This window comes from Chiloscyllium plagiosum, chromosome 4 (genome assembly GCF_004010195.1).
Source record: "Chiloscyllium plagiosum isolate BGI_BamShark_2017 chromosome 4, ASM401019v2, whole genome shotgun sequence".
Taxonomy (NCBI): domain Eukaryota; kingdom Metazoa; phylum Chordata; class Chondrichthyes; order Orectolobiformes; family Hemiscylliidae; genus Chiloscyllium; species Chiloscyllium plagiosum.
In genome coordinates this window covers 53,611,982-53,631,584 of record NC_057713.1, presented here as the reverse complement: position 1 = coordinate 53,631,584, position 19,603 = coordinate 53,611,982, and the positions used below count along the sequence as shown (strand labels likewise).

The window sequence follows — 19,603 nt, the reverse complement described above, 5'->3', positions numbered from 1 at the left end:
CCTAATTGAGGTATACAAGATAATGAGAGGCATAGATAGAGTCGATAGCCAGAGACTATTTCCCAGGCAGAAATGGCTAACATGGGGTGGGGGGGGTCATAGTTTTAAGCTGGTTGGAGGAAACTATAGAGGGGATGTCAGTGGCGGGTTCTTTAAACAGAGAGTTGTGAGAGCATGGAATGCATTGCCAGCAGCACTTGTGGAAGCAAGGTCATTGGGGACATTTAAGAGACTGCTGGACATGCATATGGTGAACAGAAATCTGAGAGTGCATACATGAGGATCAATAGTCGGCACAACATTGTGGGCTGAAGGGCCTGTTCTGTGCTGTACTGTTCTATGTTCTATCTATGTTCTATACAGAACATGGAATAATAAATAGCGATATCTTGACAAATATCCATATCACAGAGAAGGAGGTGTTGGACAGCTTAAAACAGATAAAGATGGATAAATCCGCAGGACCTGATCAGATGTACGCTAGAACTCTGTGGGAAGCTAGGGAAGTGATTGCTGGGCCCCTTGCTGAGATATTTGGATCATCGATGGTCACAGATGAAATGCCGAAGACTGGAGGCTGGCCAACGTGGTGTCACTATTTTAAAAAGTTGGTAAGGAAAAGCCAGGGAATTATAGACTGGTGAGCCTGACATCGGTGGTGGACAAGTTGTTGGAGGGAATCCTGAGGGACAGGATTTACATGTATTTGCATAGGCAAGGACTGATGAGGGATAGTCAACATGGCTTTGGACATGGGAGATTGTGTCTCACTAACTTAATTGAGATTTTTGAAGAAATAACAAGGAGGACAGTGGACATGATCACAGTAAAATGTTTGACAAGGTTCCTCATGTTTAGCAAGGTTAGATCACATGGAATACAGGGAGAACAAGCCATTTGGATACAGAACTGGCTTAAAGGTAGAAGACAGAGGGTGAAGGTGGAGAGTTATTTTTCAGATGTGAACATAGGAGGTATAGATAATATGTTTGCAAATGCTACCAAAATTGGAGGTCCAATAGACAGCAAGGAGATTACCTCAGACTACAATGGGATCTTGGTTAGATGGGCCAATGGGCCGAGAAGTGGCAGATGCAGTTTAGCTAAATGTGAGGCTGCATTTTGGAAAGGCAAATTAGGGCAGGACATATATATTTTATGGAAAGGTCCTGGACAGTGTTGCTGAACAAAGAGACCTCGGACCACAGATTACACAGTTCCTTGAAAATGGAGTTGCAGGTAGACTCAATAGTGAAGAAAGCCTTTGGTATGCTTGCCTTCATTGGTCAATGCATTGAGTATGGGTGTTGAAAGGTCATGTTGCGGCTATACAGGACATTGATTAGACCACGTTTGGAATACTGCATTTAATTCTTGTCTTCCTGCTATCAGAAGGATGTTGTGAAACTTGAAAGGATTCAGAAAAGATTTACAAGGATGTTGAAAGGTTTGGAGGGTTTCAGCTATAGGGAGAGGCTGTTTTCCCTGGAATGGTGGACGCTGAGGAATGACTTTATAGAGGTTTATAAAATCATGAGGGGCGTAGATAAGATAGATAGACAAGGTATTTTCCCCGGGGTGGGGGAGTCCAAAACTAGAGGGCATAGGTTAAAGGTGAGAGGAGAAAGATTTAAACAGGACCTAAGGGGCAACCTTTTCACGTAGAGGGTGTTGCTTCAATGGAATGAGCTGCCAGAGGAAGTGGTGGAGGCTGGTACAATTACAACATTTAAAAGGCATCTGGATGGGTATATGAAAAGGAAGATTTAGAGGGATATGAGCCAAATGCTGGCAAATGGGACTAGATTTATCTAGGATATCTGGTCAGCATGGGCGAGTAGGTCCGAAAGGTCTGTTTCTGTGCTGTACATTTCTATGACTCTATGATAAACATGAGTGGGAATTACTTCCAGATGGAGCCCAATACATTCACTATTTGTTTTAACAGACCAATCAAAAGCCACATTTTTTAAAGACTGTGTGAATGCTCTGCTAAAAACAAGGTAAGACAAATGAAGTAAAAACTGAAAATACTGGAAATACCTAGAAGTATTTCTGGAGTGAGAAATTAAAAAAAATTTAGGTCAATAACCTTTTGTCAGAAGCAAAAATGAAGTCTTTATTGTTTGTAAGTGAAATAGATATTACGTGAATTGAGTTTAGGAAATCTTAATCCAATGGCAATGAAGGCTTATAAAATATGTCCTTTATTTGGCAAGAATTGACAACATTTTTCAAATAGGCTAAAGCATGGTTAATGCAGGAAATGGAAAACTGCCACACTGATTCTCTGGGGATGTTCTACTTGGGCTACGGTACATTATTCAGGACGAATGAAGGAAGTTGTACTTTGCATCAGTTAATTTGCACTTGACGCAGGAGTAATGCTGACGACAGGGCTCCCTTCCTCAGGGCTCAGCATGATGAACGTATTTAAAAAGATAGGAATATTGTGAAGTAACACTTGCCGAAGACCGTAAGATGTTAAGAAATAGGAGCAGGAGTCAGCTATCCAGCTCATTGAGCCTGCTCTGCCATTCAGTAAGTTCATGGCTAATCTGATTGCAGCCTTAACTCCACTTTTCCATCTGGCCCCATAACTCTCAGATCCCTTTTAAGCTAAATATCTGCCTAACTCATCCTCTAATATATTCAATATATATATCTCTTCTGCTCGCTGTAGAAGAGAAATTCAAAGATTAACTACCCTCTTGAGGAATAAATTTCCCCATCCTTGTCTCCAGTGGGAGACATTTAAACTATGCCTCCTCGTTCTCCCTTGTGAGGGGAAACATCCCCTCTGTATCCAAGGCAGTCAGAAACGTCTATGAGGTTGACAAATGGAATGTTGTCATTTGTTGCAGAGGTTTTCTGCTACAGTTGTACAGGGAAGATAACTTATTCCAGGGTAGGCTGTGGGTAAGTGAGCTGTGAGGAGGACACAGAAAAGTTTGCAAATGGACAGAAGTTGGTTGAGTGAGCAGACAAGGAGATGACAAATGAAGCATCATATGGAGAAAGGTGAAGGTATTCACGAAACAGAGCCATCTCCATCTCCCCTTCATAATACACCCTAACGGAAATGGCAAAGATACTACCCATTACTGAAAGCAATCACCTGACCAGAAGGGTACTGTGGCTCAGTGGTTAGCACTGCTGCCTCACAGAACCAGGGACCTGGGCTCAATTCCACCAGAGCCTGTGTGGGTTCCCTCTGGGTGTTCTGCTTTCTAGCCACAGTCCTAAGATGTGCACGTTAGGTGGATTGGCTATATTGCCCAGAGTGTGCAGGCTAGATGGACTAGCCATGGGAAATGCAGTTAGATACCGAAAGTTGATGTGGACTCAATGGGCCAAATGGTCTGGTTCCATACTGTAGAGATTCTATGAATTATTACAGTCATAAATAAGGCATTTTTCTCATGCAGCCACTCCATCCTGACTTCACTAACTCACTTAGTAATTTCCCTAACCCATCAATCCAGTGAATTCTTTTCCAAATTCAATGGAGCCAGCAGAAATTAATCAGCAATTAATTTGAATGTTAACCATCCTTTTAAATTGTGGTAGTGAGAAGGGTGGGTCGCTTAACTGCTGTTGAACACAATTACAGTTGGCATGGTTACTGGAAGACAATAGCTGGAATGGAAAGGTTGACAATGGCAGGGGTTTTGTCAATTCAGGACATGTTGACAAAACCCCTGCCATTGTCAACCTTTCCATTCCAGCTATTGTCAGTTTTCTAATTCTAGTTCACACTCCTTGCACCAATACTGATACCCTCACAAAGATAACATTCAGGGCAGGTCATGCCCAGAACTCCAATGCACTAAGCACATGTCAATTTGGTGTTATCATGGAACCTGTGGCACCAAAATTACTCGAACTATGAATCTATTTTACAACCATGATGTTGATACACTTACCGTGTGACAGTCTACTATGTCTTGATGCAGGAAAATGGTGTAATTACACTTAATATGAAACTAGATGAAGGAGAAGGGAATTGAGATCTATATTGATAGAATTAGACGAGGAAACTTGAATGGAGGAATTTTAAGTGGAACATAAATTCAGATATGGATGTGATGTTGCTAATTTGTTTCTTATCAGCAGGTGGCAGTATTTTGCATGTAATTAGTCTCCTAAGCCGGATCTTATAAGCACATTAAAAACTCAATAATTCCACTAACCCTCTGATAGTTTAAAAATCTGCTTTCATCCCATTGCTATTTTATCCTCCTTCCTGCTGGTTACTGCTAGATCTGCACAGACTCCTTCTCCTGCTGGTCACAGACCTCATTTCTGCCCTAGCCTGCCCTTCAATACTGGTGCCAATCTGCACCTTCCTTGTTGTCCAAACCTAGATCCTACTGATAGACATCTTCCTTTGTGTATCTGGGTATGAACTTTATTTTTCTTTGACAGCTTGAGAAGACTGCTATCCATGCTCTGTTTTTCTGCACTGTCAGCCCCAACTTTGATTCTAATTCTGATAACAACTTACACCATTACTGTAGTTTGCCCACTTCCATTCCCATTTCTCTTCCCAACCACTGCCGAGACTAAGAACCATTCATTGACCAATATTGTTCTTCATTAATAAGTCCCCATCCCTAACTCAAATCTTTCTTTGTGTCCTCCAGCCCTGCTGAACGACATCACTCCAACGAATATAGATTGTAAGACATAACGTGGCCTGAAAGATCCTATAGTGCTATTAACTAGTGCATAAATGTTTCAGCAAAAAAAACAGTGCTGGTCAATCACTGAATTATCAAAGTGTACAAGGAGGCCATTTGGCTCATTATATCTGCTCTATTATCTAGTGTCAATCAACAAATTGTAGAGGGATGGAAAAAACTCCCCAACTCTGCCACTTTAATCGCATCAGCCTCAGTTGATCTGCTGCCAGGGTCCCACACCTAAAGCCTACATCAGGTTAGCTTTAACTATGTGACAATGCTGTGACTTTAATAGGTGTATTTTACCCTGGGTTTATTTTAAGAGAGAGATTGAATGAGAGGTTCTGATCAGTCTGTGGTAATGTAAACAGCTTGTGAGGCCTTGGAGTTTTTTAAAGTTGGAACAATAGAAGCAGTCTGGCCAGCTCTCACAGACCAGTATTTCTTGTTTTTTTTTAGCTTTTATATTCGGCAGCAGCTGGTAGCCTATTGAAGGAGTGGAAGCTATTTTTCTCCCCTCTCTTGGTTACAGCTAGAAGCTGGCATTTCTCTTTGCTGCTGGATTGCATATGAAACTATCTTTTCTGACTTTGCCTTCTTGCCAAGGGGTGTGTTTATGGGATGTTACTATACTGAAACAGTTAACTAGTAATAGTTACTGTACCCGGTGCTCTGTTAAGTTTTCCAATACAGTTAAGTTCTTCTAAGTTCTTCTTTCTTTTTTTAACTACAGTGTTTAAATAAATTGTATTTTGCTTAATATCGAGTAGTTCGACCAGCTAAATTGCATCTCGAATACAGCACTTTACTTCTTAAAATATTTTGAGGAGGGTCTGGTCTAGTCCATAACAATTACCAATCCTGCATTTTTCAGAACTAATGGGCTCTGGTGGAAAAGGGCCCTCACCAACAGCCCATATTGCTCTGCAATCCCCTTCAAACTGCTGCCTTCTCTGATACCCTCATTGCTCTTTCTTGCATCTTGTCCACCCACTTCATGAGAAAACCCTGACTTCCACTTTTTTGACTAGCCTTGCTGTCCATTCTTGAATCTGATCCCAATCTCGACCGAGGATACCTTATCTTGACTAGCTTGGATCCAACAGACTTTTGTTAATGTGCAGAAGCTATGAAAAGAATGGGATGTATAGCTCACTGGCTCAGCTGCCACTATTCACCTTCAGCGCTGAAACTTTATTGCTGGAACAGCACAGCAGGTCAGGCAGCATCTAGGGAACAGAAGATTCGACGTTTCGGGCACATGCCCTACATTATGCTTACTTGACTCTTAATTTTTATTCACTCATGGGGTGAGGGCATCATTGGTGAAGCAGCATTTGTTGCCAATCTCTAATAGCCCAGAGGGCAGTTAGAGTCAACTATACTGTGTGGATCTAGAGTCACATGATGGTCAGACCAGGTAAAGTTTCTTTCCCTAAAGGACATTAGTGAACCAGATGGAGTTTTCCAACAATGAATTCATGATTGTTAAGACCCTTAGTTCCAGTTTTCAATATTGAATTGAAATTCCACCATCTGCTGTGGCAGGATTTGAACCGGGGTCCAAGAACATTACCTGGGTCTCTGACTTAATATTCCAATTATATTACCACTTCCCCAATTTTCCTCTGCTCTCTTGTGTACTGCTTTCTGTTGCAATGTTTATCTGCTCTCCTGATTGCTGATGACACCTCAGTATTAGCCTGCCCAAATCTGCCTCTGACTTCTTTTGTCATAAAGATTTGGCCCAAAACTGGGCCTTGCTTGCTTTCTTTCCTGCCTCCAACTGTAGGTGGGACTGAGCCTGCAGAATGCTCTTTTTATTGGGCTTGCTGTGTGGTCTCCTCTGTTCAATCCTGACCTATGTGTCTCAAAGTGAAATATTGTGGATACTCCACATCTCAAATAAAATGATAAAAGGCTGGAAAAACTCAACAGGTCTTGTAGTGTCAGTGGAGAGAGAAGCAGAGTTGCTGTGTTGAATCCAATAAAACCATTCTTCCTGAAGAAATCATACTCTACTCAAAATGTTAATTGTTTCTCTGACCAGTGAGTGCTGTCTTCATCAATATCCAGCACTAAACTCTGTCACAAAATGTAAAAGTTAAAAAAAAGTAAAGACACAGAAACTGATTTTAACCACTGTCCCCATTGCCCAATGAAAACAATGTGTATATGTTGTTTAAAATGGGCAGATCAGATTGCTAGTCCATATGTTACCCCCTCATCCTAAAACTTCCAAATGCAGATCTGGAAAGGTCATCCACTCCTGGTGTATTTTGAAAAGTTACCTATTGTTGATGATGTAAATATCACCATGATGTGCTATATCTTTAATAATGCAGGTGACCAGAATGGAACCAAAACCATGACCAGGATTTGGCTTGCACTGCAAGAAGAGCCAGGAGAGGCTGTGATACGGATCTGAATATAACTTTGCAGAATTTCTTTTAGACAGGCACTGGGGGCACAGTAATGATGATTTTGAAAGGGTGTTTAGATGGGATATTTCTAAGGGCAGATAAAGTGTGTGGCCTGGAGTTCAAACAGCGACCAGGATAAAAGAACGGGGTTGTATGTGTGAAGGAGCTTCAGCCATGTGCCGTAGACAGTGTGACTTTGTAGCTCCTGTGCTATTACATTCCCAATGAGGGAAATGTCAGATTGAAATTGCTTGTCTTGGAGCATACTGGCCTTTTAGATATGGCACAGGTGGAAAAGATGGTTGCCTATTGGCAGAGAGTCGGTGATTGGCAAATTGTTCCAGGAATGGCTCATAGTTTGGTAGGATAGAATCAGAGGGATGCCACAGGATTCTGTATGTAGTCAGTTAGGTGAGTTTGGTAAGTACGGTGAGAAATCTTGCTGGGTCTTAAGTGAAAAACCTTCCAAAAGACACAATGCAAATGTACACTTAGCAAAAAAACATATGAAGTTCAACCCAGATTGTTCATTTAGGAAATTACTATTTGTGATATTAACATAAGAATGTTTTGAATCTTTGTATGACATTTGATCAGTTATAAGTTCAACAGAGGCATGAATACATTTAGCTTAAATATAACGTCACCTCTTTTGAAAAAAATCTGGTAAGGCAAGAAAGATTATACAGTGTCTCCTCATGTATTACTGTAATTTACTGTAATTTTGAGACTTTAGTTAAATTTGATACTGAAATACCTTTAGCCACTGTTGATTTCTGTCTAATACTATTTTTCCCAGCACAAAGATTATTATAAGGCTTACCTAATTTCTTCAGATCTGTCTCGACTGCAGTTAGTTTCTCTGTATAACTCTTTCGTGATGTTTCCATTCCTTCGGTCACAGTGTCCATTCTTTGTACAACTGCAACAGGCAAACGAATCGGAATGAGTATATCAATGCAAACATATTATTAACCTATTGGTTGTACTTTATGCCTTATTTATTTCCTTGCCTCATTAAGCTCCTTGTATTCAGAATCTCTAACAGGCCAAAATGTGAACAGTTATGTTTCTCTGCAACTTCCAAGACTAGTATCTTTCATAGAGTCATAGAGATGTACAGATTGGAAACAGACCCTTTGGTCCAATTTGTCCATGCCGACCAGATATCCCAACAAAATCTAGTCCCACCTGCCAGCACCTGACCCATGTCCCTCCAAACCCTTCCTATTCATATCCCCATCCAGATGTCTTTTAAATGTTGCAATTGTACCAGCCTCCACCACTTCATCTGGCAGCTCATTCCATACACGTACCACCCTCTAAGTGAAAAGAATTGCCTCTTAGGTCTCTTTTATATCTTTCTCTTCTCACCCTAAACCTATGCCCTTTACTGGAGTTCTGGACTCCCCGACCCCAGGGAAAAGACTTTGTCTATTTATCCAATCCATGCCCCTCATGATTTTATAAACCTCTATGAGGTCACCCCTCAGTCTGATGCTCCATGGAAAACAGCCCTACCCTATTCAATCTCTCCCTATAGCACAAATCGCCCACCCCTGGCAACATCCTTGTAAATCTTTTCTGAACCCTTTAAAGTTTCATAATAGGAAAGAGACAAGAATTGCATGCAATATTCCAACAGTGGCCTAACCAATGTCCTGTACAGCTGCTTCATGATGTCCCAACTCCTGTACTCAATACTCTGACCAATAAAGGAAAGCATACCAAACGCCTTCTTCACTATCCTGTCGACCTGTGACTCTACTTTCATGGAGCTATGAACCTGCACTCCAAGGTCTCTTTATTCAGCAACACTCCCTAGTACCGTACCATTAAGTGTATAAGTCCTGCTACGATTTGCTTTCCCAAAATGCAGCACCTCGCATTTATCTAAATTAAACTCCATCTGCCACTTCTCGCCCATTGGCCCATCTGATGAAGTTCCTGTTGTAATCTGAGGTAACCTCCTTCGCTGTCCACTACATCTCCAATTTTGGTGTTATCTGCAAACTTACTATCTATACCTCTTCTGCTCACATCCAAATCATTTATATAAATGATGAAAAGTAGTGGATCCAGCACCGTTCCTTGTGGCACTCCACTTGTCAAAGGCCTCCAGTCTGAAAAACAACCCTCCACCACCACCCTCTGTCTTCTACCTTTGAGCCAGTTCTGAATCCAAATGGCAAGTTCTCCCTGTATTCCATGAGATCTAACCTTGCTCACTACAGAACATGTCCTTCACTTGCTCCTCCTGTTGTTATAACCCACATCATTCCTGGAGTTGTACAAAAATAATAAAAGCACACGCACACACACAAAACCCCTTGTTCAGATGTCTTCGTCTGGATGCTTTCACTTGTTTGTAAGTAGTACAGAATAGCTGATTCACTGATTTATCATTTGAAAATTGGTAACAGCTCATACCAACTGCTGAAGGAATTACTGGTTTCCTTCAGGTTAACCTGAGCTTTTGACAGCAGAGGTCAGGCAGCATCTGGGCAGCTTTTCTTTCTCTCTCTCTCACACTTTTTCTGTGTCTTTGTAACTTGCTTCCAACTTCAAGCTGCTCAGCCACCTGAGGACCTATCACACAGTAGTTGCCAAGCCAAAGGTCTCTGTCGTCAACTTGCCACTACCCCATGGACTAATCAACTTGTTGCCACCCATCTGCATCTGAATACAGAGCCCATTGGCTCCTCTTCATCTTCAACTGAAAGTGTAATTACTGCTGGTTCAAACAGTGTTTTGGGATGCAAGCCATACGTATACAGTTGCTTGCTTTTCAAAACACTGGTTTATAAAACAGCTCCTTCTCATTTCAGTTCAAGTAGTTTTTAAAACATAAAACACTGTAACAATCTACAACTTTCTGGAATCCAAATTTGCTATTAACCAACCAATATTTCTTGACTTACCTTAAGTTCTCTTCTACTCTTTTCAGCCCTCGTAGGTACCTTAATTGCATCATGACCCTTAACTTTTTATTTGTGTTTGTCAATTATACAAACTGGGAAGATTGACAGAACTGACATCAGAGCAATGACCTTTTTGGAAGTGTAGTGGGAACAATTCTGTGGAAATTATTAATCTTACATTTAAGGGAAAGCTATTTGGTTGCATTTGGACAAAACAGAAGAAATATCCCTTCTCTTTCAGTTTCTTTCTCTTCCTTGGGAGTTAGATACAATGTTCCACAAGCTGCTTGTGTAGAAAGCTGTTATCAATGATTCCTGAAAGCTCTTTTTTGTCAATTCATTTGGGCTGTTTGACCAAAAATTTCTCGGGGGCTGGATTATCTCAGTCCCTGAACATGTGGGCATTCGCGAAAATATTGGGAGAATCAACCATGATCAGCAGAAAGGAGTTGATGATGTTGGCAAAGTGGGATACCAATTTCTCTCTGTCCAACATGTGCAGGAAGTATTCAGCGCAACAGCAACTGCGAGTGCTTGGCTATTTGTGTGGCTGGGGTTTAAAGAAGGTTCCAGTGCCAGAGATCCCACGCAGTGATAAGTACTTCTGCCTGTGGCGAATGGAAGAGTATGATGAGTGGGGTACCAAAGCAGCTTCATGCATAGATAATGAGAAGTGTTTGGGACGAGAGCGTTAAAAAACTCACTGGGACTTATGGAGAGAAGCCCTCCATGAAACTCATCAAATTTACAATTAGCCAATTTCTGATTAAACTCAGCCCTTGATTTTTCTTGGCTCATTTTATCATTGATGTGATCTTCAGCCAGTGTTCTTTGTATTACATTTTTTATTCTCTCTTTCTACCATATTCTAAACACTCTTCTAAATGCTGCGATTTCAAAGGCTTTGTGTAGTTTTGATCATTTGGTCACTCATGATCCATTTTTATTAGGGTGGTAATTGACATTGTCACTTTTGGCTTTGTGGCTTTCTTGCTACTAACAGTAATTTAGTTTCCTTACTAAATTCTTTATAACATTGTTAACATCATCTAGGATTTGTTGTAATTCCTCTTTATTGTCAGCATTAATACAATGTTTTATCTACTTATCAAAGGTTGTTTACGGTTCAACAACAAATACTTATCACCTCAAGGTTGTAAAGTTTTTCAGATATAACTTCATTAAAGCAGTCATAGTTCCAGAGGACTGCTCTCTCTCATCAGAGAGAGATGAGTGGTGGTGATTTAACCTGAGGGTCACTACACCTCAGGTGAGGGGAGAGGTTAAGAAGGTGGGTCCTTCATGGTAACCTCAGCCATTGTGAGAAATGAATTCATTCTGTTGTTATTCCCATTATCGAGATTATAAGTACAGTGATAAACCCTTACATACTCCTTGTTTGACTGTATTTCATCTCACATCATCACTTTCATTCATATAAAAACTCTTTTGGTTTTTATACAAATTACTTCTGATTCTTTGGTATTTTCCAATCATTTCTACAGAACTGAAAACAAATCTTCTGCTTGTATATTTGTGCTCCTGCCAAGATGGATATCACCATGGGTGAAGGTAGGAAAAAAAACTGTGTCCTACAACTTGCCAGCTCTCACTTATGACTCCAGGTAGTTGGTTGCTTACCATTAGCTGTACCCCAGGATCTTGATTTGCCAGACAAGCAAAACTAAATGAACAACCCAGCAGGTTTGGCTGTTGTGATGTGGGATCATCACCTCTTCAAGTGCACAAAGACTGGGTATGGTGGACAAAGGAAAAACATCTTAACAAGTTCGTAGAACAATCGGTCAGAAGGTGAAAATCAGCAAGTTCTGTGACTCACTGGGCACTGCCACGACACTCAGAAAGGCAAGTAACCAATCGCCTGCAAAGAGTTCAGGATCTCACACTGTATTAGCCCCATAGATAGCCATGGATAGTCATCAACCCATGACAACAGCAGACCTCCAGGTAGACAGCAGCAGGTAAAGGAAACAGAAGAATTAATCAAGAAAGGAAGGTATTTGATCCCGATAAAAATGATGTCAAAATTGTTCGTTCATAGACAGAGTGGCAATCAAAATACACATGGTAATGGACAGAAATTAAGGTTAAATGGGCAAGGCAAAGATAAGACACATGTCTGGTTACATACAGAGAATTTTTTCGCATTAATCCAGGTGTTTTCTTAGTTTGGACCCTAGATTACTATAACCACTTCCTTAATATTAAAATCAAATATCACAATGCCTAATTAACAAACTGTCAGCACACACATGTAAACACATGTTTATCCTCCTCTCCAAATAGTAAAATATTCAAGTGAAGTTGCCCATTTTTAGTGGGTAAAAAGTGATGATGATTCTTACATTATTATGCAGAATTCAGATGGAGTGTCAAGGTGACTGCTTAGTGTAAAGGTGACAAGAAGGGAGCAAATCGGGAGTGACCATTGACTGCTCCCTAAGGATTTTGCCATTCTGTATTAATCTAAAGCTGACTGCCATTCACCTTAATAAGGATATTGGGGCTCTAGAGAAGATGCAAAGTAGGGTAATGAGATTGGTTTGGATGAAGTGTTTGCAGATGACACCCAAAATTGGAGGTGTAGTGGACAGCGAAGAGGGTTACCTCAGATTACAACAGGATCTGGACCAGATGGGCCAATGGGCTGAGAAGTGGCAGATGGAGTTTAATTCAGATAAATGCGAGGTGCAGCATCTTGGGAAAGCAAATCTTAGCAGGACTTAGACACTTAATGGTAAGGGCCTAGGGAGTGTTGCTGAATAAAGAGACCTTGGAGTGCAGGTTCATAGCTCCTTGAAGGTGGAGTTGCGTGCAATTCTGGTCTCCTTCCTATTGGAAAGATGTTGTGAAACTTGAAAGGGTTCAGAAAAGATTTATAAGGATGTTGCCAGGGTTGGAAGATTTGAGTTATAGGGAGAGGCTGAACAGGCTGGGGCTGAGCCCCCACACAAAGAGGCTGAGGGGTGACCTTATAAAGGTTTACAAAATTATGAGGGGCATGGATAGGATAAATAGACAAAGTCTTTTCCCTGGGGTCGGGGAGTCCAGAATTAGAGGGCATAGGTTTAGGGTGAGAGGGGAAAGATATAAAAGAGACCTAAGGGGCAACGTTTTCACGCAGAGAATGGTATGTGTATGGAATGAGCTGCCAGAGGATGTGGTGGAGGCTGGTACAATTGCAACATTTAAAAGGCATTTGGATGGGTATGTGAATAGGAAGGGTTTGGAGGGATATGAGCCGGGTGCTGGCAGGTGGGACTAGATTGGGTTGGGATATCTGGTCGGCATGGAGGGGCTGGACCGAAGGGTCTGTTTCTATGCTGTACATCTCTATGACTCTATGTGCATTGAGCTATAGAGGCAGAAATTGTGCTTTAGGTTTGAAATCTCTGAAATTAAACAGTATCTAATTCTGATTTTTAAAACTATTCAGCACATTAATAATATGTAGTGGATGGACTGTGTAGAAATAGGGGCCTAATATTTAAAATGACAAAGCAGGCAGTGAGATTAGATCCATGGAAATTTTATTTTTGGTAGAGAATGATCAGTTTGTGGAATAGAATTCTGGGATGGTGTTAATAAGTGGCTCTTGCAAACCTTGAGGAGATCTTAAACTAATTTTTGGAAAAGTGTAGCATCACAGAAGAGGAAAGGTAACATTTTGGTTAACAACAACTCAAGACCTCCCGCAGCATGACTAATTGATTGAGTCATGGTCAGGAAGTTTTGACAGATTTTCTGCATTGATGAAGGATCCTTGAGGGGGTGAAGAAAAGTTGGTGTTTGGCAGCAAAGAAGATTTGACGCATGTGTGTATGGCTTTGATGGCATTTTTCATGCCAAGTACATTCAGCACAATTATTCGAAGTGATGCAGCAAACTCAGAGTTAGCACTGTTGGCGAGACATCAAAGTTTTGGATTGGGTTAACATCAATCTGAATGGGGCTCAATCTTCATCGAGGTTGGCTCAGGGCATACCTTCTTGCCCAGTTTGTAGTAAAACAAAACATGGCACTTTGCTGTGGTTTAGCAATTAATCACCAAGAACCTGCCTTTAGGCAGGGAGTTGAAGAAATAAACTCAATATAGAAATAATTTTAAGGAACATGATGTAATTGTCTAAAAACACAGAAATCAATGACTGAATGAAAGAGTAGTTCTTGAGGAAATAGTTTGCTATAGATAGCATTTAGTTTCTCAATCCACTGAATTACAATAATTTTATATACTTCCCCACTCCCAAATAAAAATGGATAAATGACAGATTTAATTTTTTGACAATGCAGTTCTGATATATAGTTGCCACTAACTATCTACAAGTGCAATTTTACTGAAATTATGGATAATATTTTTGAGTATCATGGTGCAGGATCTCACCTAATTGAAGTACTTTTTAGTCAGACAAGCTTATGCATGTTTCTTGCACACCACAGAGTATTACATTACTATATTACTTGACCACCTGAGTTTCAGGTCCATCTATTCAGCCTGATTTATTTATTTTGCTTCTCATAAAATTTAAGGGATGAACAACAGTAATGGATCCACTAAAGTTTGATTCCAGCGGATAATTTCTTTCTTCCCCAAAAACTCAAGGCGTGCTGGAGTCATTTTTCCTCCTGTGTGGCAGAACTTGGAGGATGCCAATAATCCTGCAAAATAACATGAAAGAGAGCTGACAGTGGTCCAGAACTAACAGTCTGTGTACTGGGAGGTTGCTATTCCTGCAATAACTCATATATTTGGCATTTTTCTGATGCAAAATGGAAACAGATGTTACATGTCCTCACCCAGGTGTCCTCATGTGGTGGAAAAGGAAACTTTTTGTAGATGTCATGTGCTTTTCTGTTTTGCAATAGTTCCACCAAACCCTGGAGCATTTCAATCATTTGAACAGAATGGGAATCAAATTAAAATGCTGATACTCTGACTTGTATTTTCAGCAGAAATAAAAAGTGCAATGATTGAAACTTTGGAATGTTAATCTGATTGAAAAGAAAGCTTCTGCCATACCTGCAGACTATGATTTGATGTTCCAATGGTAATACATAAATCTGGGCCCAACAGCATCTTATTCCTTACAGCTGGTTCCATTCTGAACTTCAGATAAATAATATTGTTTTCCACCCACTTCCTAAAGCACGAGTCGGGTAGTGTATTCTTTTTTTAACACAGCTGACTTGAGCTCCAGAGCTTAGCTGTTTAATCGCTTGGGTCAGCTGATTTAAATGGACGGGTGAGCATCAGATAAGACTACAGCTTCCAAGTTCGTGTGCATCAAAGCTAACAGGTTGTGAGGACTATAAAAGCCTGCAGCAACTTAGATCTCAAATAGTAATATAGTTTGGTGGAGATGCCAAAAAGGAGCTAAATTGCCTCTATCTCTGCAGTATTGATCTACTCCATCAGATATTTGATTTGATTTATTACTGTCACATGTACAGAGTTACAGTGAAAAGTATTGTTTTGCAAGCTAACCAGACAAATCATACCTTACATAAGTACATCAGAACAGAATGCAGAATAAACTGTTACAGCCACAGAGAAAGATCAACTCTAATATATGAGAGGTTCATAAGTCTGATAGCACTGCGGAAGAAGCTGTTCTTAAATCTGCTGGTATGTGTTTTCAAACTTTTGTATCTTCTGCCTGATGGAAGAGGCTGGAAGAGAGTATAACTGGGGTGTGAGGGGCCTTTGATTATTTTGGCTGGTTTCCCAAGGCAGGGGAAGTGTAGACAGAGTCAGCGGAGGTAAGGCTGGTGATCATGATGGACTGCCTGAGAACCCAGGAAATCACTGGATGCCCCCATACAAATATTTTAGTCAAAATACACAGCTCCTCAAAATGGAACGTCCAAAGTGTCTGCAAAATCGAATGCAACATATTATAATATGACACTTACATTGCATGTGAACAGTCTCACCAGTTTCAGGTGGGAGTTTCTAATCTTCATCTATTTGTCTCAAGGAAATATGTATCACACCAGGAGTGGTCACAGTGATATTGGGGTTGTGAAAATCAGAAATAACTGGAATATTTAAATGCAAATGCATCTTGAAAATGAGGTCACAGCATATGAAATCAGGGGCCAAGGAGCAGAATGGATAGAAAGCTGTTCATGAACTACAAAACAGAAAATTGAGGGTTAATGGTAGCTGTCGAGACTGGATAAACCAACATTACCTCCAGTTACAAATTGGGAAAGATAATGGTTAATACTTAGTGCTGGGGCCATTATGTTCACCAAGTCAAAAACAATCGGGACTCGGGAACCACCATTATATTTCAAAGCTTGACCATATCCTGAATCTGAGGACATTGATCTGGCTTCCATGAAGTCAGATGCATCTCATCACCATTTTGTTCAAGTAAACCTGTATTTTCAAAAAGATGCTGATATATCAGAGTTGAAGTACACAAGTTCTGTACTTCAATTTAATTGGATGTCTATGCTCGTTAATTTGTCACAGAGTCATAGTAATCCAAGATGGAGGACTGGAAAAATTTCTGGCTGTAAGAGCTGCTCTTTTTCTTTGAGGTAATTTCGGTGTTAGAGGTGATTTCCTGGAATTCCAGGAGCAGCAATTACTGTTTCATATGCTGTTGCATTGTTTTGGAACTTTGGGAAAAAAAGTCAAAACTACAGCAGTTTTAAAAGGGAGAAGAACAGACAAAGGAAGCACATGGTGAGGACAGTGCAGGAGAGAGAGAGAGAGAACCTGCACAGTTACTGCCTTTGTGGTTTTTGAATTCATGTGTCGCTGGACATCGGAGTGCATCTGGGAAAATTAACAAACAGTGAATTTCACAACTCATCTTGGAGGAACCGGTTTGGGCGAAGTTCACAACACAGAATCAGATCAGTTAATCGTTGTTTTAAGCCTGTCCAATAGAAAGGTTGCAGTAGTGAGTACAGTGGGCTATTTCCTGATCATATGTTTTTGAAGATAAGTCTCTTGATTAAACTTAAAATATAAGCCACAGCTATAATTTAACCTGGGGCAGTGTTTGTAGAGGAATAAGACGGTGTTATTTTTTGGGTCTGTAGATTGTGAAGGCGCAAAAATGGCCTTTGCAGTGATATGTACTTGTTGTCAGATGTGGGAGTTTAAAGAGAGTTCAAAGGTTACTGCGGATTATATCTGCCATAAATGCTGCTGGATGCGAATCTTATCAGATCGAGTGGATCGGTTAGAGAGACAGATAGAAGTGATGAGGAATTTGCAACAGCAACAGTATGTGATGGATGGCAATTATAGGAAGGGGGAAAGTCTCAGATACAGTCACATAGATGGGTTAACTCCGGGAAGGGTAAGAGAGGTCGGCATCTAGGGCAGGAGTCTTTTGTGGATATACCCATTTCAAACACGTATGCTGTTTTGGAAAATGGGGGTGATGGATTCTCAGGGGAACATAGCACAAACAGCCAAGTTTCTGGTAATGAGACTGGCTCTAATGCAAGGAAGGGTACGTCAGCTTCCAAGAGATCAATTGTGTTAGGGGATTTTGTAGTCCTAGGTACAGGCAGATGTTTCTGTGGCCAGCAGAGAAAAAGCAGAATGGTGTGTTGCTTCCCTGGTGCCAGGATCAAGGATGTCTCAGAGAGGGTGCAGAATGTTCTCACGGGGGAGAGGGAACAGCAGGAGGTCATTGTCCACATTGGAACCAATGATACAGGAAGGGAAAAGGTTGAGATTCTGAAGGGAGATTACACAGAGTTAGGCAGACATTTAAAAAGGAGGTCCTCGAGGGTAGTAATATCTGGATTACTCCCAGTGCTACGAGCTAGTGACGGCAGGATTAGGAGGTTAGAGCAGATGAATGCATGGCTGAGGAGCTGGTGTATGGGAGAAGGATTCACATTTTTGGATCATTGGAATCTCTTTTGGGGTAGAAGTGACCTGTACAAGAAGGACGGATTGCACCTAAATTGGAAGGGGACTAATATACTGGCTGGGAAATTTGCTAGAACTGCTTGGGAGGATTTAAACTAGTAAGGTGGGGGGGGGGGGGGGGTGGATGGGTGGGTGTGGGACCCAGGGAGATATGAGGAAAGAGATCAATCTGAGACTGGTACAGCTGAGAACAAAAGTGAGTCAAACAGTCAGGGCAGGCAGGGACAAGGTAGGACTAATAAATTAAACTGCATTTTTTTTCAATGCAAGGGGCCTAACAGGGAAGGACAATGAACTCAGGGCATGGTTAGGAACATGGGACTGGGATGTCATAGTAATTATGGAAACATAGCTCAGGGATGGGCGGGACTGGCAGCTTAATGTTCCAGGATACAAATGCTACAGGAAGGATAGAAAGGGAGGCAAGAGAAGAGGGGGAGTAATGTTTTTGATAGGGAAAGCATTACAGCTGTGCTGAGGGAGGATATTCCTGGAAATAGATCCAGGGAAATTATTTGGGTGGAACTGAGAAATAAGAAAGGGATGATCACCTTATTGGGATTGTATTATAGACCCCCTAATAGTCAGAGGGAAATTGAGAAACAAACTTGTAAGGAGATCTCAGCTATCTGTAAGGATAATAGGATGGTTATGGTAGGGGATTTTAACTTTCCAAACATCGACTGGGACTGCCATAGTGTTAAAGGTTTAGATGGAGAGGAATTTCTTAAATGTGTACAACACGATTTTCTGATTCAGTATGTGGATGTACCTACTAGAGAAGGTGCAAAACTTGACATACTCTTGGGAAATAAGGCAGGGCAGGTGACTGAGGTGTCAGTGGGGGAGCACTTTGGGGCCAGCGACCATAATTCTATTAGATTTAAAATAGTGATGGAAAAGGATAGACCAGATCGAAAGCTGATTGGAGGCAGATGTTTGCAAGTAAAGGGACGGCTGGAAAATGGGAATCCTTCAGAAATGAGATAACAAGAATCCAGAGAAAGTATATTCCTGTCAGGGCGAAAGGTGGGACTAGATTGGGTTGGGATATCTGGTCGGCATGGACAGGTTGGACCGAAGGGTCTGTTTCCATGCTGTATATCTCTATGACTCTATATACAGCATGGAAACAGACTCTTTGGTCTAACCCCTCCATGCCGACTAGATATCCCAACCCAATCTAGTCCCACCTGCCAGCACCAGGCCCATATCCCTCCAAACCCTTCCTATTCATATACCCATCCAAATGCCTCTTAAAAGTTGCAATTGTACCAGCCTCCACCACTTCTTCTGGCAGTTCATTCCGTACATGTGCCACCCTCTGTGTGAAAAAGTTGCCCCTTAGGTTTCTTTTATATCTTTCCCCTCTCACCCTAAACCTATGCCCTCTAGTTCTGGACTCCCCGATCCCAGAAAAAAAGACTTTGTCTATCTACCCTATCCATGCCCCTCATAATTTTGTAAACCTCTATAAGGTCACCCCTCAGCCTCCGACGCTGCAGGGGAAACAGCCCCAGCCGGTTCAGCCTCTCTCTATAGCTCAACTCCTCCAAACCTGGCAACATCCTTATAAATCTTTTCTGAACCCTTTCAAGTTTCACAACATCTTTCCAATAGGAAGGAGACCAGAATTGCACGCAATAT

At 41.2% G+C, this 19,603-nt stretch overlaps 1 protein-coding gene across 1 annotated transcript in view; it reads right to left on the bottom strand.

Moving 5' to 3' along the window:
- Positions 1-19,603, bottom strand: part of colec12 (collectin sub-family member 12) — a 204,107-nt gene that overhangs the window by 36,072 nt on the left and 148,432 nt on the right. The window contains exon 4 of the mRNA XM_043688229.1: positions 7,932-8,030. Coding sequence (XP_043544164.1) covers positions 7,932-8,030 — 99 coding nt within the window. The remainder of the gene's footprint in view (positions 1-7,931; positions 8,031-19,603) is intronic.